The following is a 21949-nucleotide window of genomic DNA, read 5'->3' on the forward strand; positions in this document are numbered from 1 at the left end:
TCTTCACTGTTACCCCACCTCACTAGACAAACATGATTTCATCCCACCACTTCAAGGACTACAGAATTTTTTCTATTCTTTCAACAGTTTTTCAGAAATATTCCTGTCACATCACCGTAAGAGTGCTGAAAGAACCAAGCAGAACATTGCTTTCACAAGCAGTATGAAAAGCAATACTCATAATTTCCAGCAATTTAGCCCTGCTTTTTTTTATATAAACTTTGATGATGGAAACATTCTCGAAATAAAGCAAACAGAATGGAAAAATAAAAGAAAAAAAATGGATGAATTTTTGTAAAAATACAGGACATAAGGATAGATAATTTTCTTGAAAGCAGAATTCCATCACTCATTGATTATATATACAGATATTTGCAAAGAGCTTTACTAATTTTACCTTTTAAAAAGAGAATGAATGTCATGGCTGAACTCATTCTGTCAATTACAAAACTGCGACAGCACTTGAGATTCACTGTTTTATATAATGTGATTGTATGACATAAAAATTATTTTCGCATTAAAATGGTTCCTGAAAAGAAACTAAGTAAAAACGAATTTAATAAACATGCTCAGCAAAACCACACATCTTCAGAAGCAGCTATTATTCCACTTCATGCAAGGCAAGAAAAGTTTTAAATATTTACAGTTTTTTCTTTTTTCGCTGAAAATTGCATCATCAAAATCAATACAAAACTCAATGTCACCTGTTTAATCTTTATGTAGGTGAACAAGATGTTCAGCTACTAAAAAACAAAGAAATTTCATGGATTTCAATAAGCTATTTTATTTTAAATATTCCCCCAGTTTATGTGAAGATAAACTCATATATGCATAGACAGAACGCAAAGCCAAAAGGTCCAAGTATACACCTGTCAGGCTAGTTGATTCTAACCTGTATTTTTCACCCTTAATTTCTCAGGCCTCACATAATCGGGCTTTTTTTTTCTTTTTTTTCTTTTTTTTTTTTTTTAATACCTAAATACATATCAAGGATCAGATTGCAAATATTTTGCTCACAACTACTAGACAATCAGATTACTGGACTGTTACCTGCGCAATTAGGTATCTTTCCTTGCAATATGAGAATCACAATATGGCCCTAACGCTTCTGGTTTTCATGTAGTCATATAAACTTAAATAGCTTAAATGGTCCAACACTGATGTTCTGAATTTTAGTTCTCTTTGCATCAAAGTTTGATATATCAACTTCTGGGGCTCTTGTTTCATGTATATGATATGGCAAAAATAATGGATTAAATTTATATTTCACCTTGGAACCATTGGTTCTAAACTGCTTTATCACTAGAAAAGATTTAATGGAAAAGAATAAAAGTTTTCCTTAATTCATAAAACTTCGAACTTCTGGGGACTATTGCTGACTTCTTTCTCAAAGCTGTATTGTTAATACAAACTATACAGCTAATGCTGCAACTGACTTTTTGACCACTAAATGTCCTGATTATTTTTTAAAAAGGAAGAAAACTTACCTTAATATCAAAAGCTCCTGGCTGACCCACTTTGTTATAAAGTTCCAGCTGTTTCTTGACAGGCGTTACCCACAATATCACCTGATTTAGTTGTTGATCGAGTTCGATGAAATCCTTTAGTAGAATCTCAATTTCTTTTTGTTTCTCCGGGAGATCTTTGGAAACCTGAAAAAAATACCACATGCCATTTTTTTGGTGGAAAAAAAGTAACATAAAGCAATTTAACACTGCACACATACACTTACATAAAATGTTAAAATACAAGTTTTATACACTGGTAGGAAGAAGGGAAGGAAAGAGTAGACCCACCACTCAAATTATTATGGTAGGCATCTTGCAAGTCACTCAATATAAACTCTTTCCTAAAAAAAAAAAAAAAAAAAAAAAAACCAAACAAAAAACGAAAAACAAACCCAAAACAACAGAAGACAAACAAAAAAAACCCCCAACCCCTCACCCCCACCCCTTAACCCCGCACCTCCCCACAAAAAAAAACAAAAAACAAAACAACAAAAACCCAGACCCCAGCATCAGGTTCCCATTTTTGGGATTATTCCACTATTCTACTCATAGTACATAAAAAAAATGTGTTATCTCAGTATATGACACTGAGGTCAATTTTTAATCAGGAAAAGCAATAGTGAAAATATGGAATTGATCATTCGAATGATATCTAACCTTTCTTGACCTCTTGAATCTAAATATTTATAAGCATATGTTTTCTTACAAGGTGTTCAGACTTGCGAATTCAGTCCAAATATACATGAGCAGATGCACACAGTGAAGAAACATAATAAATATATCATCAATACTGATCAGGCCACTTGGTTCTCTGACTTGCATGCAAAGCCATCCGATTTTTAACGAAGCATATTCTTCTGTGCCAACAATATTAGAAATTAAGAATCACTGAATGGCATAGTTCAAATCCAACAGCACTCAAGCACTTGGAGTAAATATAGGAACAGGTTGGAAATAAATAAGCCAACACAGAGCTCCATGCTGTCCTTCACAGATTGTTTTCTATAGCTAGAGAGGTGAGGTGTCACTATATTCATAATGGGCAACATTGCAAACATATACTAGGGGAGAAACCATCTGTACTTTAAAAAAAATAGTTCACGACAGGAAATGCAGGGCCTGGGCAGAGATAAGAAACAATGGCAGTTAATTATTAAAATCGGCCAAGAAGTATGGTTATTTTTCCATCTCAAGAAAAATGAGGTTTACCAGTGTCTATTGCTTTTAAGCACATGTTTTTACTAAAGCAACCCTCTTAAAAATAGCAAAACATGACGCTTCTGATACAAAAAAATAAAATATAATTTTCCTGTAAAGCTAAACAGCACTGATGGAAGCATTACTATCATAATGCCTGGCTACAGAGTGTATTACTAATTTCTAATCTCTAATGATGGTATTTTACAGAATAAATCTAAACCCACCAGAGACAACAAAGCAATGAAGGTTAAAAAAAACCCCAACCAAACAAAAAACCCCAAACCACCACTAAAAAACACCAAACAAATAAAACCAAACAACCACCAGGTTAACGAATGGGAAGAACTAAACTGTCTCATGACATGTACATTTCTTTGCAAATTTGGTTTGAAAATACTGATTTGTTGGTACTAAAATAACCCCTCTACATATACTCTGCATATGATTTATTAGACCATACTTAAGTGATATTTGTAATTCAAGAAGTTGATTTGCCATATATTAAATTATCTCCATTGTTCGCTATAGCCACCCCATAATAGCCTATTTAATAAAAACTGACCTGTGAGTCAAATTACTTTTTCTATCTTCCTAATTTTGTTAAATCTAATAAAAACTCTGCTTTTCCAGAATGGCCCCAGATATGAAAGAAAACAATTAAAAATGCATTCATTTCCCTGATGTGTTAACTCAATATCTGTGCAGACCTTGGCCTAATTTCACACAAGATTAGTTTCATCTTTCGTATAACTTTGAATGTTAATCTCCAACGTTTAGTAGCTTTAATATTAATGTAAACAAGTTCCACAGAAATACTACTGAAAGTAAATAGGTAGTCATAGGCAGATAAAAATCCAAGCTGATTTCTGAATATCTGAAATTTAAATTAATCTGCTTCCAATCAACATTAATGAAGCATATTGGGTCTCTCTCAAGACAGAGAAAGAAAAATTTGTAGAGTTTTCAGGGAGGTGGGGGGAAGTAACCAATTATTTACTAAGGTATATTCAATCCAGAAAAGCAGCAGATGTAAGATTAGGTTTTGGTGACAGACTGTGCTTTAACCTACTGTTTTCAAAAATAATCAGACAAGGAAAGAAAGCAAAATAAATCCCTCCTGTAGTCAGAGGTAAACTGTGACATAAGTAAATGCAGCCTCTTCTTACAAGTTGGCTCCTGTGCTAAAATTATAGCACAAACACAGGATTATAATATTAGTAATATTAAAACAAAAAAAGAAATACAGATCAATAAGAGTCATTTCATTATATACAGAAATTTAATGTCATCTACTTTTACCACAGAGATCAAATCAGCAACAGTAAATAAACAAAGGAGTCTCCTCAAACTCAGGTTACGTTTACAGACAAGCACTGATGAGCGTTTAACAAGGCAATACCTTGTAAGATCTAGGTAACGTGTTACATGCCACTGTTTAGGAATCAGATTCTTAGATTCTGAATCTCAGGGATTTCATTTGTTTGCCTTTTTTTTTTTTTCTTTAAGCTCTGGCATCAAACTCTCAAGCTGGCTAATCAAATTAGACCCTGATGAGTTTAAGGTAATTACAAGTCCGCCTATCAAGCCAAGGTACTGCTTCAAACTGTCTCTTGGGGGACACCTTGTTTCCCGAGCTAATTCTGCAGCTCACCAGAAGCATAATTTGGGAAAATCTCTATGGAGTAATGGACATGGACGTGATGACTGGGTGTCCAGATTTATGCCCTTTCTGTGGCAGAGGAGGACACGTGGGGATGTCGCCCTCCAGAATCTTCCCTACAAGTCTTTCAAGCTTGTTATTCACAGCTCCAGGAGTTCCACCCCTGAGGTGAGATTCTGGCGCTGGTGAGACCTACAGCCATCTCACTGCCCTGCCGTCTCTCGGTTCCCTCTACAAGTTCTTGGATGTCTCCAGGGATGAGTGAGCAAAGACTGGTGTCCTACTCCAGTTCTGTTTTCTACATTTTCGCTTTTGGACTTCTTCCTCCCCCATCCTGCTTTTATTAATTTGTTGTCCCAGGGTAACCATCCGGTGTCTATTCAGTTTCATCCCCTTCAGTATTTTACCTCTTTCCCTCCTATTTAAGAAAGACTGTTAGGTTTTATCAGAGGAGGGCTGATGACCTTTTCTAAGGGGGAAGACCAATAGGAACAGTGGCCATAAGGCAACACCTGCAGAAAAGTAAAACCAGGGCAAACGTGTGAGATGCTTTTCCCCAAATCTGCCTAAGACCGAACACAGGTCTGATTAAATAGTGTTATGGGCTGGCAAGGAAGACAGGGTGCAAAAAAAAAAAAAAAAAAAAAACAACCTTGAAGAAAGGACAACTTCAATTGGAACATCTTTCTAAAAATCTAACTTAGCCCTTTGCATACAAATTAAATATTTCCAACTTTGCCTTATTTGGCAGCTGATCAACATGGAAAGCATACCTTGGTTTGCAACTAAAAAAAAAAAAAAATTTGCAAGTGCAAAGGACAACAAAAGTATGGATTATTCCTTCAAAGAAAAAATTCTGATTTCAACATCAAAGGACTATATAATTTCAAAGATATAAGTCAAAACATCAATCTCAAAGCATGTGATGCATCTAAAATTTTGTACTTTAGTTCAAGTGTTAATTAAGTTAGATTAATTGGAAGCATCGTAACAGAATAATAGAAAGGATTTAAGCTCAAAATTGGGAAACAGTAGAAGAGACTAATTTTACAAACTGACGCTGGTCTTCATAATACTTAATTTTGTTCTAAACTATCATACAATTTCCTAATTATTTAATTTCACATATTCCAATTTTTGCTCTTTTCATTAAAATACTATACCCCCCACAAATAAATTACCGGCATAGAAATTATAACAATATCTCTCAAAACATGAGAATACTCTGTGAAAACTGAATAACTGCATATTTTCAAAGCCTAGATCTTTATCTAAATATTTTCATTTCTTCTTCTTATGAATTCCTAAATTGCTTACATCGCTTGTTTCTATTTCATCTGAACCTCATGTCTTGGATGATCTTTCTTCACAAGAAGCCTAAATGATACACTGTTACGTTCTTTCCACCACCCCCCCCCCCCCCCCAAATTTGATTACTTTGGTGCAAAATGACACATATGCTCAGCTTCGCAGTATAGATCTCCTTGATCATTTCACATGCTCTAGTTCTCCACTGCTATTTCCTACTTTAGCTTTAGATAGTTATTTTTCACTCTATACACATAGTTGTGCGTATGCACTATGGGATGAATTAGAGCTGAGCAGATGGAAAGAAATACCAATTCATATGATAATAATAAGTATAAAGGGAGGAAGAAGTTGTATAAAGTACGTCACCTGATGTAAAATCATATTCTGTGCCCCTGTTCTGTTTAATTCCTTATGAATGTCCAGAAAGGAGATTCAATTAAAGCAGTATCAATTAAAATAATAGTTGCAGAGTTACAGTTCAATTCTTTAACTCAGGAACAATGCTCAAAATGAAAATGTTGAAACTAATTAGGTAGAGACAGTAAGTAAGAGAGAACGAACAATGGGGAATAGTTTTGCAGAGGTCACAAATGTTATTGCAAATGAATGAACTCGATAAATTATATTACTAGTAAAGCATCACTATCATTATCAGCAGCTGCCACCTGATAAAAGTAAGGAAAGACACTGAAATGACTTGCATACATTATATTTCAAGTGACCATTGCCTGATTTTCAATATTTTCCTTCTCTCTCACAAGTCAATGTCAAGGTCAGTTTCTATTTACCTGAAATGACGAAAGAGAAGATAACACAGTTATTACTCATCTGCTTAGGAATATAGATGAGGAGATGCATCTCCCCAACATGTCATTTGTCAAAAAAGAATATGGACAATTTTCCTAATGGTGAGTGGAGAGAAAAGAAATCCCAAGTTCCATCAATTTAACAGCAGTGGAAATATGAGGGGTTTTCCCCAATATTGGATGAGGCGTTCCTTTCCCTTGCTAGCTGCTCCACAAACCTCTCAATAATAGAGCAGCACTTATAAAAGGATCTTGTTTTGATGAATCTGACAGTGGATTAAAATTTAGCTTTCTTGATATGCATAATATGATAAATTACAATAAACTGCAATGAATAGGAGGCAAAAGTATGTTCTGGGGTATCTGAAGACTGTTAAAAATGTTTTTCTTATATTCCTGGCTTGGGAGGGTCCCTCTGACATACAAAAGACCTTTATGAAAGTGGGCTTCTAATATAGGATAGCTGATAATGTCAGGTTTGAAAAAAATTCACAGTTGTTTGCATACAGAAAAATGAAGAATGTCTAGCTTCCTGTATGATTTGCTTTCCTTACTATTTAGTAAAACAAGCAGCAGCTTCTACTTTACTATTCAATTTCTGCAAAAATACAAATACTAGGAAAAAAGGAGACAGGTGGCTACGCTGCAATCAGCCCACAGCATAACTGTACTGAAAGCAGGTTGTTAAATTGTCCAAGACAGGACTTGGGTAATAAAGAAGTAACTGCAGTCATAAAAAATGCAAGCTTCAATCCAGACTTATTGATAAATCACGCTAGTAAGATGATTACGTAAAACAGCAGTTCTTACAGCCACTGTTCAGAAAGTTTTATCTGCTTCAAATCACCATCTAGAGCATGTACAAAAAATGATTTAAAATGGAAGGGGGAGAAGTTAATTTTTATGCATCATTTCTTCATGAAAAACAATCAGTGTAAGAAAGAGTTTCATATAAGTTCAGTTTAGGATGCCATTTAGTTAATTAACTGAGTCATTTTCATTAACAAACTCAATATTGACTTTAAAACAAAATCTACGTAATTTCTTTAAAACGATGAATATTTATAAGCCATAGTGTCTCTGACAAAGCCAGAGTAAAGATTGTATTATTAGAAGAAGATGAAAGCACGCTACTAAAAATATGTAGAGAAGTTTTTTATTTGCTATGTACCTAGTGTTTCATGTTTCCTTACAAGCCTCTCAGGACCTGTCCTTGGCATGTGTTTTTTGGCCTCTTTTTTTTTTTTAAAAAAAAAACCAAAACCAAAAACCACTTCTTAACAGTGTATTTGTAATATTCTCAAGTTTCATATTTATTTAAAAAAATCTCTTTTTTTCCCTCCATTGATGCAGAAGACTAAAGCAGTCCACAAATCCAGTGCACCAAACAATTTTCTGCTTCATCTGGCTGTCTAGCTTTTTAAAAAGCAAATAAACATATCCCCCACCCCAATGATTTGTTTTGTTTTTCCTGCATGGTAATATGATTGTATATATCACAGTATTCTGAATATCTGTATGCTTTTTATATTTAATAACTAACTGTCATTCATTCTGCTCTACACTATCTCAGCGATTCTCCTTCGTCAAGGGCACTTTTTGAGCACAAGACCCTCCACCTTAAATCTCTGCTAAATAAATGATTTTCTTTTCTTTGTCTTTGGTTCTTACTCAGTTCCAGAAATCCGAAAGCAGCCACAAAGGGTTTACAGTAGGATTCCTTCAGTGACTATTAATGAAGGATATTCTGACAGGAAAATGATTTCTAAGCAAAAGTACAATGCCCTAATTGTTCTTTTCATGGTTTTAAGCAGATTAATACCACATCTGTCCCTCAGGCTACCTACAGCCCGTGAGGCAAGCAAACTCCAGCATGCACCTCACAGTACTGGTAGCCTGTCTGAAAAGTTACCTCGAGCCCATCAGTCAAAGTTTTTTTCCCCATGGAAAGCAGAGCCTGACATATTTATTGGGAGGAGAAGAGAAAATGGCACGCCAGAGTGCCTATTCCGCCCAGAGCTGGACCTGCTGCTGTGGTGTCCCAGGGAAACACAATGTTACTTTACAGGGTACGATGTACCCCATCTGATGTAGTTACAAGCAATCTCTTCTCATGGTTTGTCAAACTTTAGTCGTCTTATCTGCACTGTTGATCTCACCATGTGACAGAGTTCTTCCTGCCTGCTGCTTTGCCTCGCCATCCTTTTCTGCAGCCCTCCTTTTCCTAAGATCACAGGTTATCCGATTGCTTTACTTTCAAAACCATGCCCAATACTGGAAGCTCAATTTCCATGCGTAATCAGCTCACAGTGGCAATCAGTCAATACCTAAACTAAACACATCAATACTATCTTCCACGCTGTTGCCTTGCCTGCATCTGAGAAGCTTCCCAGAAGCATTCACGAAACTGCTGCGGAGCTTCTAAAAACTGTCATCTGCCACAATGGCTGACAAGAAAAACAAAGTCAAAAGGCATTGCAACGAAACAAATAACAAATATTTATACAACATGTAGTACCTTAAAATGCAAGCTAGAAACTTAGAATTATTACTGGTTTTGCTCATAGAGTTCTCTACAGGAATAAAAAAAAAAACCAAACCAAACCACACCAACAATCCACCTTTAACATTTTGTTTGGCAGAGGAAAAGGATGTAATTGGATCCAAGATTTTAACACAGCAATAAAATCAGAATCAAACAGCAATTTCTGGCTATAAGCTACATAGAGCAGTAAGTTAGACAATGAATGTATAGATAAACTGCATTATTTCCACAGTAAATAAACAGAGATTTTTTTTGCATTATTTTTGGACAGTATAGATAAATTACAATGGGTTGGAATTTTATCTACAGTTGAATGTTTATAGCATTCCCTAGCAACAAATAATTTAGTCTGTTAAAAATTATAGAAAAGAAAATAATGTTGATATTCCAGTTCTAGTGAGTGAATTTGCCTGCCAAGCACTGAGCTGACATGTCTGACAGAAAACAACTACCAAGGAACTTGCTTTTCTTTTTGGTTGTTCTTCAAGAATTACCTGGTTTAGCACTTCAAGGGAGGTGACAACTTTTAATTTGTCAGAAACATGCAGTTAATAGAGAAGTTGAGAGTGTAGGAGTTGCCTTAGTTAACAGTGCTCAATATACACTTAAGTTCAGTATAATAATAACAGGCTGTTCTCTGGGTAATGATGATGATGAATTTTTGAAAAGGTGTTTTTAAAACTCTGAGAAAAGTGGCCAAAAAAAGGCAAGGCAAGAGGAAGGGAAAAGGGAAGGGGAGGTTTAACTTTTAAGATTATTTCAGACTATTCTGTTTGTGGGAATTTTAATTACACAGGCATGTTGCAATACAGACAGGCCTACATAATTAAAATATAATCTTTATTTTGTAAACACCAAATAGTAAAACACTGATTTTTAGGTCCCTGCAGTCTTCCTTATTGGAAATGCATGAAACACCTGGCATACAATGGCAGTGTCTGTCTTGGAACTGAAGTGTAAAAAAGCCCAAACCATTGTCATTCGTTGGTGTGTGACATTGTGTGAACCATTGTTCATTGTATGTGAAATCTCTCTCAGATAAATAGGTGCTGCAGTGTAGAAAAATGTGTAAGGATTTGCCTAAAGTGCCTTATTTGAAATCTTGTAATTCAGCTAGATCAATATTACCTCATTGTATCTACCAGCACAAACATCTTGACAATTAGTACTTTCTATATTCAAAGTACTTGGCATAACTTCTTAAATATATGATGAACACATTCCAGATTCATATGGCAAACAAGAATAAAAAGGAATTTTAAGATGGTTGGTAAGATAGTATGATATATAATGTATATATACATACATACATTTAATCACGATTTTATGGTCTCGTTGGCTAGTACAGACCTTTTACCCCTGGATGATTGTATTTCATAAATATTTTTAATTCTTTGCTTAAAGTTTAATGTGTAGTGAACAGAGCAGCAATGTGGCCTTATGAATATACTCATCTGAAGCCTTTATGATTAATATAAAAATAAATGTTTTCTTGCTATGTATCCTGTGGATTATTATTGATTTTTTGATGTCATCAAATCAATCTAGTTCATCCTCACTTTTTAAGCAGGTACAAAATACCTTTGAATTTACTGTAAATTAACTACATTACTTTTACTGTAGATATCCGTTGGGAGAGGCCACAGAAGAGTCTTGCCATTTAGTTTATGAATAGACATATTAATTCAAAAAGAATGCCAGAAAAAGATTATTGGCTACAGCAAATGCTAAGGGGTCCTGAGGGAAATATCTGGGAAGATCTGCTCAGCTCCAACAGTCTCCTGGCTCAACAGGATATACCTGTCAAATGGGGACGGCGTCTACCATCATACTGATGGGTTTTAAGGAGAGAGGTGAATCAGCACTGACATAAGTGACCAGACCTCAACCTCCACTGAGGTCAGAGGTGAAAAAAAAACCAAACATGTTTGAGAACCCATTACAGATCCCATTGATGCATACTTACAAAAATAACCACCATGCAATTTTCTGGTGTTCTGAGGTGGTAATTAATGAAGGAAAATTGAGTTAGACACTACAGTAGTGGCGACTGATATAGCAACAGTCAAACTAACCTCTTGGGAGACAAAAAGAGATATCTATCTAGCATCTTAGTTAGGTTTTCAGGTCCAGTAGCCAGGAGCTTATTTTAACCATAATATTTAAGATGCTCCCTTTAAACAAAACTTTTGAAAGAGCCAGTCACCTTAATTGTTTGACATATTTGATAGTTTTTGTTTAGAAAGTGTTGCAATGGAAAAGAAGAGCAAGACTAAGAGCAGTAACATGTTGGACCTTTCAGGGCTAAATCCCAACATGCAATTGCCTGAAAAGAAATTCCAAGTCATTTGATATCATAGCAGAAAATGGATTTTCCAATATCTTATCCAACCTCCAACTTAAATGCTGTATGACTTCAATGCTAGAAAACAATCAGAGAAAAGAACTTTATAAAGTAGGAAAACGCACACATTTATCTCGCTCTTTCTATGTCTATGACTAATGTCAATGTATGGATAGAAATAAAACTGTTCATTAACTCCTTTAACTTTTAATAGCCTTTAAAAAATAATAACGCATCAGGAATTAGCATGACTACTACCACGATATTTATTCATAACCCTATAGAAGTTATTGCCTCTTCTGAGGAAGGTACGCCAGCTTTTTCTCTTTTGATGAGACGAGTAAAATGTATAAGAATTTCTGATTTGAAAGACAAATTTAGAAATGGATATTTAAATTTCCCATTTAAACTAAAAACATTCAGGAGAGTCTTCTATGAAATAACCAAATTATTTATTTTTCAGAAGTAGAAATCTGTTTCATGTTGATTACCCAAGATAATTTTGACATTTGTAGTGAGATGTTGTTATGAAAGCAGAAATAGATATCCATTCAGAGTTTGTACTGGAGAAAAAAAAGAGTATGGTAAATAGGACTGTTACAAATTTTCCTATCTAGAAGCATAAGATTTGTACAACATGGTTAGTTTTTACTACCTCTAATTAGAAATATGACACCACCACAAACATCACAGCTGATATTCATAGATGCTTTGTAGGTTTACTTTTAAGAAAATGAAACTGTGTGCTCCTGACTATTGTTTTAGATGGAAAGCTGCTATTTAAGCACACTGGGATTTAACTTGATAAATGCTGTAGCACATAGAGCATTATTCAGGAAGACCTTATTAGTAACACACATCATGGAAAATTCAAAAGATAAGAGAATAATTCCTTTCCACTTCATCCCACTGAATACAAATTCAGTCTTGTCAAAAGTTGCAAGTCTCTCATGTTCCTCCTCTTTTTGCAAAACCCTCCCAGAATGTCTTGCACTTCTTTCATGGGAAAGTGGGGGAGATTACAAAGACAGAGTAGTCATACAACTTGTCCTCTTATCTTCTGAGAAAGTCACAGTAAGAACTAACACAGTAAGAAAGGAATGGCGGGGGTCACAGAGTTTGCTGTTGGGGTGACTATGAGGAACAGAAGGAGGAGGAGGAGAAGATGGTCAACAGACAATAAAAATATATTATTTTGATATATGCTGCAAGAAACTCATTAGGAAATCTGAACTATTTTCTTGTAAGCAGTTCCTTTCCTGCAAGTTTTTCTACGTTGATGAACAACATGCCCTGAAATCCACAAATAATACTGTGATGAATTTCCAGCTTATCTATATTTAACTTTAATTAAATTTATTACATTTCCTGTCATTTATTGTTAAGCCTAAAACACACCTGGAAAACCAAACCTAAGGGTAAAACAAATAAAGCTAGAATCTAACATGTATAAAGAAGAAAGAATCCCAACTGTTGTAAATATACTCAAAAACTTGTCTCAAAGGAAAAGAAGAACAAATATTCAGTAGTATGCCACAAGAGCCCTTGATATTGTGCAATTATTGCCTGACTGCTGCAAAAACATTTTGAATATCGCAACTTCTTCCTTAAAGGCGCTTCAGAATGACTAATCCTTTCAAATGAGAGTAAACAATATACTGTAGTAGGAGAATGTTCATTAATACTTAACCAGACACAGAGAATTGGTGGTAACATTAATAAAAAGAGAGCAATCATATATTTCTCTGCAGGACTCCTGAAATAATGTAAAACAGCATTACTAACCACTTCTACAGTGCTTTAAGCCTTCATAATTTTTTAATATCACCAAGTAATTTAATTTTACAATATTCCTACGGGATGGGGAGTTGTGCATAGGAAAATAGAGCAGCTGGAAAATTAAGCAACTTCCTTGGCATTTCCAGTCCATGGGAAGTGACAAGATCAAAATGGTCTCTGTAAAGTATCATACCCAAATATACCATCTATCAGGGATTTACAGCACTAAAAACTTCCTTTTTCTGATGATGTGCTACTGCATCTATTTATTCATAGTGCTTTACTGGGGGGACGTGTAACGTTTTGTTTCATTTTTACTTTTGTTCTCATAAATGAGGAAAATATATATTGGAGTTTATATGTTCGGAAATTAAAAATAGACCAATGCAATAATCTGTGCAAAGCACCTGCCTGTGGGAGAGCAGAGAAGGGGGCTGGTTATCTTCACATTATGCAAGCTTGGCTGACAAAGTTGAAAGGATGGCTTTTTGGGTTTCAGGGGAAAAGGCTTCTCCAGAAGAAGTTTCAGGCTACATCCAACGTGCTGGATGCAGAGGTGGTTCTGAAATCCCAGAGGCGAGTTCATGTCCCGACCACATCCTGGCCCCACATTGTGATAAGATGTAAATGTGCACAAGCTGTCTCCTTCATTTCCAAGGGAAGGAATCCCAGGCTTGGGGACAGACTGAAGCTGCAGTGTGCTCTTGTCAGGCCCCTGAAAATGAGGTAACCAGGAGCCCCTGGTACGCTGCAGCACAAACATGCCACTCTCATAAGAGAAACAAAAAAATCTATAGTATGCAACTAAAGAAGGATACGTATCCAGTCTAACTAAAGCTAAATCAATTTGCATCCATTTTTACAGATGAAATCATTACATAAGCAAAATTCTTTCGTCAATCAGCTCTTTGTTTCTGCTATGCAAAAAAGAAAGTGGAACTAAACAATGATGAGCCTCCCCAATTCACTTTATTGCCTGTGAGACTCCCTAGTTTTAATGCAGGCCAGATGAACTGGTCTGGTAGGCTACGTTACCTACACAATACGGATAACCAGCATCATCTCTGTGGTTAAAATATCATAATATAATTTTACTCAGCCAGAATATTGCAGGTTTTTTTTTCTTTATTCTCAGAAATAAAACTTTAAGTTGTGTCTTTACCAAAATTCTCTGATTTGAAGGATTTGAAAACTCTCTGCATTTCCTTTCTACCCCTTTATATTGCAGGACAACACTTTCACTGAAGCCTGGGAATTTCTTTTGCCCTTATTAAGTGAATGACCCTTCAGTTTTCAGTGCTTGAAACTATACTCGAATACAGTAGAATTTCCCCATTCAACTCCTTGACACAGGCGTTGTTGTGTGCTTAAAGTTTACATCAACTTAAATGGCTTCTGGCACAATTTTTATATTGAATAGTAATTTCTAGATTCTTCTTCTATTAATTTTTCCAGATACCATTTGAGATCACCTGTATTTTTAGCTTGCTACCTTTTCTTCATGTATACGACCTTCTCTAGGCATCTGATTGTAGGCATCATCAGATGGTTAAATGGACATGGTCAGAGGGTTTCTGGACTTTTTGTTTGTCCCCAGTCATCCACTGGTATGTTCTCATGCAAAATTAAATAAAGAGGGTATGCCCTTTACATTTTTTATCTTTTGGGTGTAGTATGAACATAGCTCATCTCTTTTACCTCAATAGTCTGCAAACTGACTTGGATAGAAAACTCCAGAAATCCACAAAAGACTGCTCAAGAAACAGATGCGAATCTGCATTTTGCAAGTGAGATCAAACATGCTCTTCCTAACCTGTTTCAATCTAAAATAAAATATTATTTGCTATCAACATATTCTACATATGAAGGAATCCATAACATTGTAAGAACACTATTATTATCTATATCATTTGGACCAATAGCAAAGAAAATTATATTTTAATGGATTTTCTGCTTGGTAGTTTTCAGTACCTGGCTTTCTATTTAATCTGGCTTTTACATTAAAATTTTGTATAATAATTAGTCTCCCCAAAGGATTCATACCTAGTATCATAGTTTTCTGGAACAAAAACTGCATTCTGTTATGACTGATGCTTATATATGGAAGAATTTGCACTGCTAGTTCGTTCATTCTGAATACTTTAAAGTATTTACTTTTAATAAAAGTGAATATCCTTTCTCATCCATTGTTTGTTGTTCGGGGTTTTTTTTGATGGTTTTGTTTGTTTGTTTTATCATTTATGAACTGGGTCATGTACTAAGTCCTGGAAAGGAAAGCAGGTGACGTTGGGGTCTATTTAGGGTTTCTTTCAATGTGATGTTCTTCACTTCTATTTCAGAAAAATTATTTTGTAAATTACCTTTGCTTCAAATTTTTAGTAGATGCAGCGACTGTGTTTCTTTCACTAAATAACTTGAATGATAAAAGCGATCTAAAGGACTTGAACAGTTTTTGTCCACCATCAAAAAAAAAAAAAAGATATGCTATGTAAAATTACTTTTTCTTTAAGATTAAAACCAACTGATCAGCTATAGGTTTCCCTTGGCGATACTCCAGATGCAGCATAAATTACATATTTTTCAGTTCCTACTGCTCCTAAGAACTGTAGTAATCTGATTTTAATTTTGGTCTGATAAATCCCACAGAATAGGCATTTTCTTAAAAGTAGGCTTTAAACTGAAAAAAACAGCAATTATATCAAATCTCTGGATTATTTTTTTAAGGTTGTAAAATGCAGTTCTTGTAAAGCAACAGTTAAAAAAAAAAGTCAGTGAGTATCATACCATAGCAATATTCACCTCATTTGAATCTCATTTATGTTTTTGTTGGGGGTCAAACCCAAAACCAGCACAGGCCTGTTTTTCAGGTCCTTTTCAAACATGGCACAAGATTTTAAAGCCTCTTAGTGTTATTTTTTCCAGATTCAAAAACTATTGCATCCAAATCTTAATCTTGAATCAGACTAGAAGTGATCTGTTAGTCTAAGCCTGATCTTTTACCATCTCTTATTTTATAGACAGGAAATAACCAAATCTGTCAGTTAAACCAATTCATTTTCTTCCATCTACTGTGAAAACCTATACTTAGCCTTGATTGTAGATATTCATGAAGCTATTATAATCCACCTTTCAAATTACATCAACTAACAAAAAAAAATAGGAAAAAAAAGAAAAACCCAGATGTCTCCTTATGTTTTACAATAGTCTCCAGTTCTTTCTGATTAAACTCATTAGGATGACTTACAGTATAGTATATAAAGTGGAACAAAAACTAATGTCTGAAGCTGCTAAAATGACTAAAAATTGTGTCTGATCACTGAGTAGGCTGTAGGGCCCAACTCCCATTGTGCTCTGTCTTCTAACACACGCAATCCATCGTTTTCAAAATATCTAAGTATCTCAATAGCTTTAAATCAATACAGTCAGAAAACCTGCAGTAATGCGTAGCCTAAAAAAACAGCAAAACACCCAAAGGGGTTATTTTACTTGCTTGGAAGGTGAAAATAACTCAGGCATTCATATAAGGCTACAAATGCTCTAGTCCGTACCTTCTTGTTTACTTTATTTTCACAGTTTGTAAGACAACTTTATTATAAGAAAAGAGGAAATTAAAAAAAAAAAAAGCACGGTATTATCAATATTCCCTGAGTTCATAAGAACAATTCTTATTGTCTTGGAAAAAAATAAAAAAGCCCAAACCCAAATTTAAAAAGCCACTTCTACTTATCTATGGAATTATTAGTTGAAATGCACAGTCAGTTTCTCTTTTCACAACCTGCAAGAAGTGTGAATAAGTGAATGTACTTATTTTTTTTACTAGTTGAATGCAAAGTTTTGTCATCCTTGCTCTATATGTTTCTTTGGAAAACAGCAGTGCACTGCAATTTTCTTAAATGACACAAAATGCAATCCAACTGAAGATTTCTGGTTGTATTTAAAATATATATGTATATATGTGTACAACATAGATTTAGGCTAAAAGACTGTCTATATATAAGGTTGTTTAGATTTATCATCATTGTCTTAAAGGACAAAGATGAAAATTTTAAAAAGGAAACCAAATTATGAATCACATGATACAGCTTATAGGAAGTGTCTAAATTAAACTACATATCATATTAATTCCCTCCACCATTTTTATTCCTGGAAAAGAATAGATAACCAACTTAGTTCCAACGTAACAGAATCCAGATTTTAGTTGATTAAGTAAATAACAAACCGTATTTTCTATTTAATGTTCCACACCACATACGAAACAAGTTGTGCTTTTGAATATAATGGTATTTCCTACTTCTTCAGCTTCAGAAAAAGGGAGAGTTTCTATAGACCAGCAAGTAAAAGAAAAATATTTAGTCCCCTTCAGGATGGCTTCCTTAATTCTCCCCTATTCACTCCCTGTGAATATTCAACTTCTATATAGGTGTAAGGACTTGAGCGTTTTCCCTGTTTGAATAACAATCTGAAAAAGAGAACACACCAAAACTTTACATATCCTTATGCGCAGAAGAGGTAGACTTTTAAAACCTTACATGATCCTGCGTTTAGGAGCAGAAGTTCTTCTACCATAACGTGGACAACATTACTGACTTGGAACCCAAAGATGTTTTCATTGTCCTCTCAGAAATTCAAGTAGCAAATAAAATTTATGTTCTCCCAGACAGAAACATTATTAAGGCAGGCAACTGAGTTTCTGTTCCCCAGCAGACTGGAAAAGAAGCATATCCTTGAGTGCACTTGGGCAGCAGGAGTCTTTAGTTGTCTTTGCAGAGAGGTGGGGACGCCCCAGGATGCCCAACCACAAGAAGTAGAAACTAAGACACAAATACCAAATGGGAAGACTGACTGTAACCCCATTCAGGTCAGTCCTGCATGAGTTACTGACGGAAATTTCAGTTTTCTTATTTAGTAAGAACAACCCTCCCCATTACATAGTTAACAACTAGTGACAAAAAAGACCCAAGAGAAAGTACAGAAATATGGATGTATCATACATATATATTATCCCATTACCAGTAGGAATATTTCAGTACATCCTTGTTTATAGTCTATATATCCACATTATTTTCCAGTAAGACTGAAAATAATGGTCAACACCACACAGCTGACCATCAAATTAAGCTTTAGACTTACAAAATCTCCAGAAAAATAATTTGTTTCAAACATTACTCAACAGCACTCAAAAGCTAAAGGCATATAAATTTTAATATAATTTGGCCTAAAATAAATTTTTAGAAGGAGGGTCATCGGCATTGTTTTACTTGTGTGTTGATATGACATCTTCATTCCTGTATGCTTGGCACATCTGGGAAACAGTAATTTATCTTTACAGTGCTAGTAAATTTGCCTTTTTAAATCTTAATTAGTGGTACCTGCTAGCAGCACTCAACTAAGAAGAAATGAAACCTATATATACTTGTTTCTCAGAGCCTGCGATATCCTCATGTTTGTCTGATCAACATATGCTTCAAACATATATATCAAATTTGATTTTGTTATATGTGGGGCCATTTGTCAGTACAACTGATAACATGAATGTGGACTACGCCTAACTAGCAGTCTATGACAAACTGTCATAGGTAATTTAGCGTGGCATAACACTTTATTACATTTAAGGCAATCATGTGACTTATTAACTAAAAGCAAATTCAGGATAAGATAAATTTTCTGATCGCCAAAATGCTGGGTATACTATTCTAATTTCAAATTGAAGGCACAGGAAAAAAAACCTGCACCATTCATTTTCCATTCCAGATCTCCCCTCCATCCCACAAACACCAGTAATAGCAATTGTAGTAGTTTCAACTGTGAACTCAAACTAAGTTGCACTGACATGCTAGAAATGTAATATCATCTATGAATCTATGAATAATTACTACTCAAGGCAAGTTACAATACATAAACTATAACCTTGTTATGACTTTGTCTTTCTGCACTTTCTGGGCCCATCTGTTTTTCTCTAGACTTGATCAACCAAGCTAAGACGACCTATACTTTTCCTGGTGGTACAGAAAATGTTCACAAATTATAGGCATGTCACTCCACTCCAAATTTTTTTTGTCCATATAGCACAACAAATTCATTTGCTGTGGCAGTAAACACTGAAATAGTCTCTTCAGTGTCTAGTAATTAGTTCTAATACTAGCAGACAAATTAAAAGGCAGCAAAACAAAATGTCTCCATCAGGCACTTATAATAACCTTCATAATACATACAGTAGACGTTGTGAAGACTAAGGTGGATAAATGAGGAGAATGCTGATTTTGGCATCCAGCTTACTTTCAGATAATCAAGCTCATCCCTCTTGGCTGACACCAGACCTAGAATAACATTAAAGAGTAATAAACTCCTTCCAGCAAACCTCTGGTTCCATGGTTCACTGATCTCAGACCTAATCTATCAATCCATTTACTGCACAGTAAAAGGTAAGAAACCTATTACAGATCTGTTATATGCCCTGGCAGGTGGTATATGACAAGAACTGAATTCATCACGAACTCCAGTGCCTAGTACCCCTTTTGTATGCTTTGAAGCACTAGGTGGTTAGCTTACTTGGCTATCATAGTAGAAGATACTTTGAGCTTTGAAAATAAATGAAAAATTCTTGATGTGAAGGCACAAAAATGGTTACAAAACACTTCATTTTTCATACTATTAAGACTTCACAAAGATGGTGTTATTGTCATTTTTACAAGAAATACTGGCTTTGGAGAGGGTGTAATAAGTAAAACTAGGCTAGAATTTAAAAGTCATGATTCCAAATGTGAGCTTTAATCTTCATTCTCTGCTTAAACTATGTCTGAGGTAGCAGCCTATTAGGATCACTGCTCAATAAAAATTGAAGAATTTCAGAATTACAGAAATGTAATTTTAAAATTATTACTATCCAAAAGAAGAAAAACTCTTCATGTATCTGTTCTCAAGGTCATCAGCACGTGATACAAACACCTAAAAGCAAAGACAATACTGAAACAAAAGCAAAAAAGCTTCTTTTATGAAAGAAGCTTCTTTTATGAAATTCCTTTCATTCTCAATTTCTTTCCTCAGCTTATTTCCGTTGCTGTACATCATCAGTTTCTGTGACTGTAACGAAGGTTTGAACATGCCTTATTTCAAATACGTCACCTTGAAGGTTAGGACTCAGGTGTTGTCCCCTGTTCCACTGCTTGGCAGATCAAGGTTGTCATGGTTTTGGCTGGGATGGGGTCGACTTGCTAGCAGGTGATGTAATGCCATGTTTTACATTGGAGATGAGAATAGTGTTGGTAGCACACTAATGTTTTTGGTTGTTGCTAACCAGTCAAGGTCTTTTCTGGTCCTCACACCACCCTGCCAGCAAGTAGGCTGGGAGTACACAATAAACTGGGAGAAGACACGGCCAGGACAGCTGACCCCGACTGACCAGAGGGATATTCCATGCTATGTGATGTCATGCTCAGTATGTAAAGCTGGGGGAATAAGAAGGAAGCGGGGGGAATAAGAAGGAAGCGGGGGGGTGGGGGGGGGACACACGGACATGGACAGATGTTCGGAGGTGTCTTCCCAACTTCCCAAGTAACCATTACGTGTGATGGAGCCCTGCCTTCCCAGAGATGACTGAACACCTGCCTGCCGATGGGAAGCAGTGAATGAATTCCTTGTTTTGCTTTGCTTGTGTTCACGGCTTTTGCTTTACCTGTTAAACTGTCTTTATCTCAACACAAGGGATTTTTTCCTCATTTTTACTCTTCCCCGATTCTCTCCCCTGTCCCAGCTGAGTGGAGTGAGAGAGCAGCTGCGTGGTCCTAGTTGCTGGCTGGGGTTAAACCGTGACAAAGGCAGAACAAAAATTTGTTATAACCTTAGGAGATATATGGCTACATTCTCAGCTGCTGTAAATTGTCACAGCTTCTCTAAAGTAAACAGAATTACTCTAGTGTACACCAGATAAGGACCTACTTACATTATTTATGTAACTGTCATATATGTTTCGTATCTTGAAAGTAATATCATCCTGCAGTACGAGATAATCAGAAATGGTAGACTGTTACATGTTCATTTTTAGCAGAGATGCCAGGAAACAAAACAAACAGCTAGGAACAAAGGATTAAAGTATAAGATACACTCTTAGAAGCGAATGGAGAGACAGAAAAGCCCCAGGGAAATCTCTGCGTGATGATGTTTGTCCACTGTGCTTTGAGGAACACAAAAAAATATATCCTCATCAAAATAACTGACTACAGAACCATCCTCAGGTGACCTACAGAAGCTCACCTGATATAAAAGTTCCGGAGCTGTGAGCTTTGGCTCACAGTAAAAATTGGGCGGGGCGGGTGTGTTCAGTGCTTACAGATCTATAACTGAAGGAAGACAACATATGGCCCTGCGGATTTTCTTTCCATGATTTCTAATTTTATTACAGGCCCTAGAGTATCAGAGGAGAAAGTAAAAAAAAAATTAATCAAGGCTTCATACACAAATTGTGAGTAAAAGAAAAAAAGCATGCAATCGAAAAAATAATATTTTTCCCTTCAGTTTCATTGAAAAATCCAATGACAGAAAGTCAAAATGAGCTTAGAAAACCTTCAGAGAACATGTATGGATCTGAGTTGTAATTTTCAAACTCAGTTTCTGTTCATTAAAAAAAATAAAACCCAAAACCCTGCATTTTTCAGATACTTTAGATTCTGCTACCAAGGGCCAGTGAGAACTTTTCAGTTCTATACATCTGCGCAGGTAGATAACTGAAATCAAAATAATGTGGTTAAGTAACTGTCTCAAAAAAGTTAAATTTTCTGGTTTCAGTCTCTTTTAGGAGTA

General features: G+C 35.4%; 1 protein-coding gene across 4 annotated transcripts in view; it reads right to left on the reverse strand.

Moving 5' to 3' along the window:
* DMD (dystrophin) overlaps window positions 1–21949 on the reverse strand; it is a 1176878-nt gene that overhangs the window by 397264 nt on the left and 757665 nt on the right. For all 4 annotated transcript variants that reach the window (XM_063343608.1, XM_063343591.1, XM_063343600.1 and 1 more), the window contains one exon: window positions 1488–1652. In XM_063343608.1, coding sequence (XP_063199678.1) covers window positions 1488–1652 — 165 coding nt within the window. The remainder of the gene's footprint in view (window positions 1–1487; window positions 1653–21949) is intronic.

The sequence above is a fragment of the Chroicocephalus ridibundus genome, chromosome 1 (assembly GCF_963924245.1).
Source record: "Chroicocephalus ridibundus chromosome 1, bChrRid1.1, whole genome shotgun sequence".
Lineage (NCBI taxonomy): Eukaryota > Metazoa > Chordata > Aves > Charadriiformes > Laridae > Chroicocephalus > Chroicocephalus ridibundus.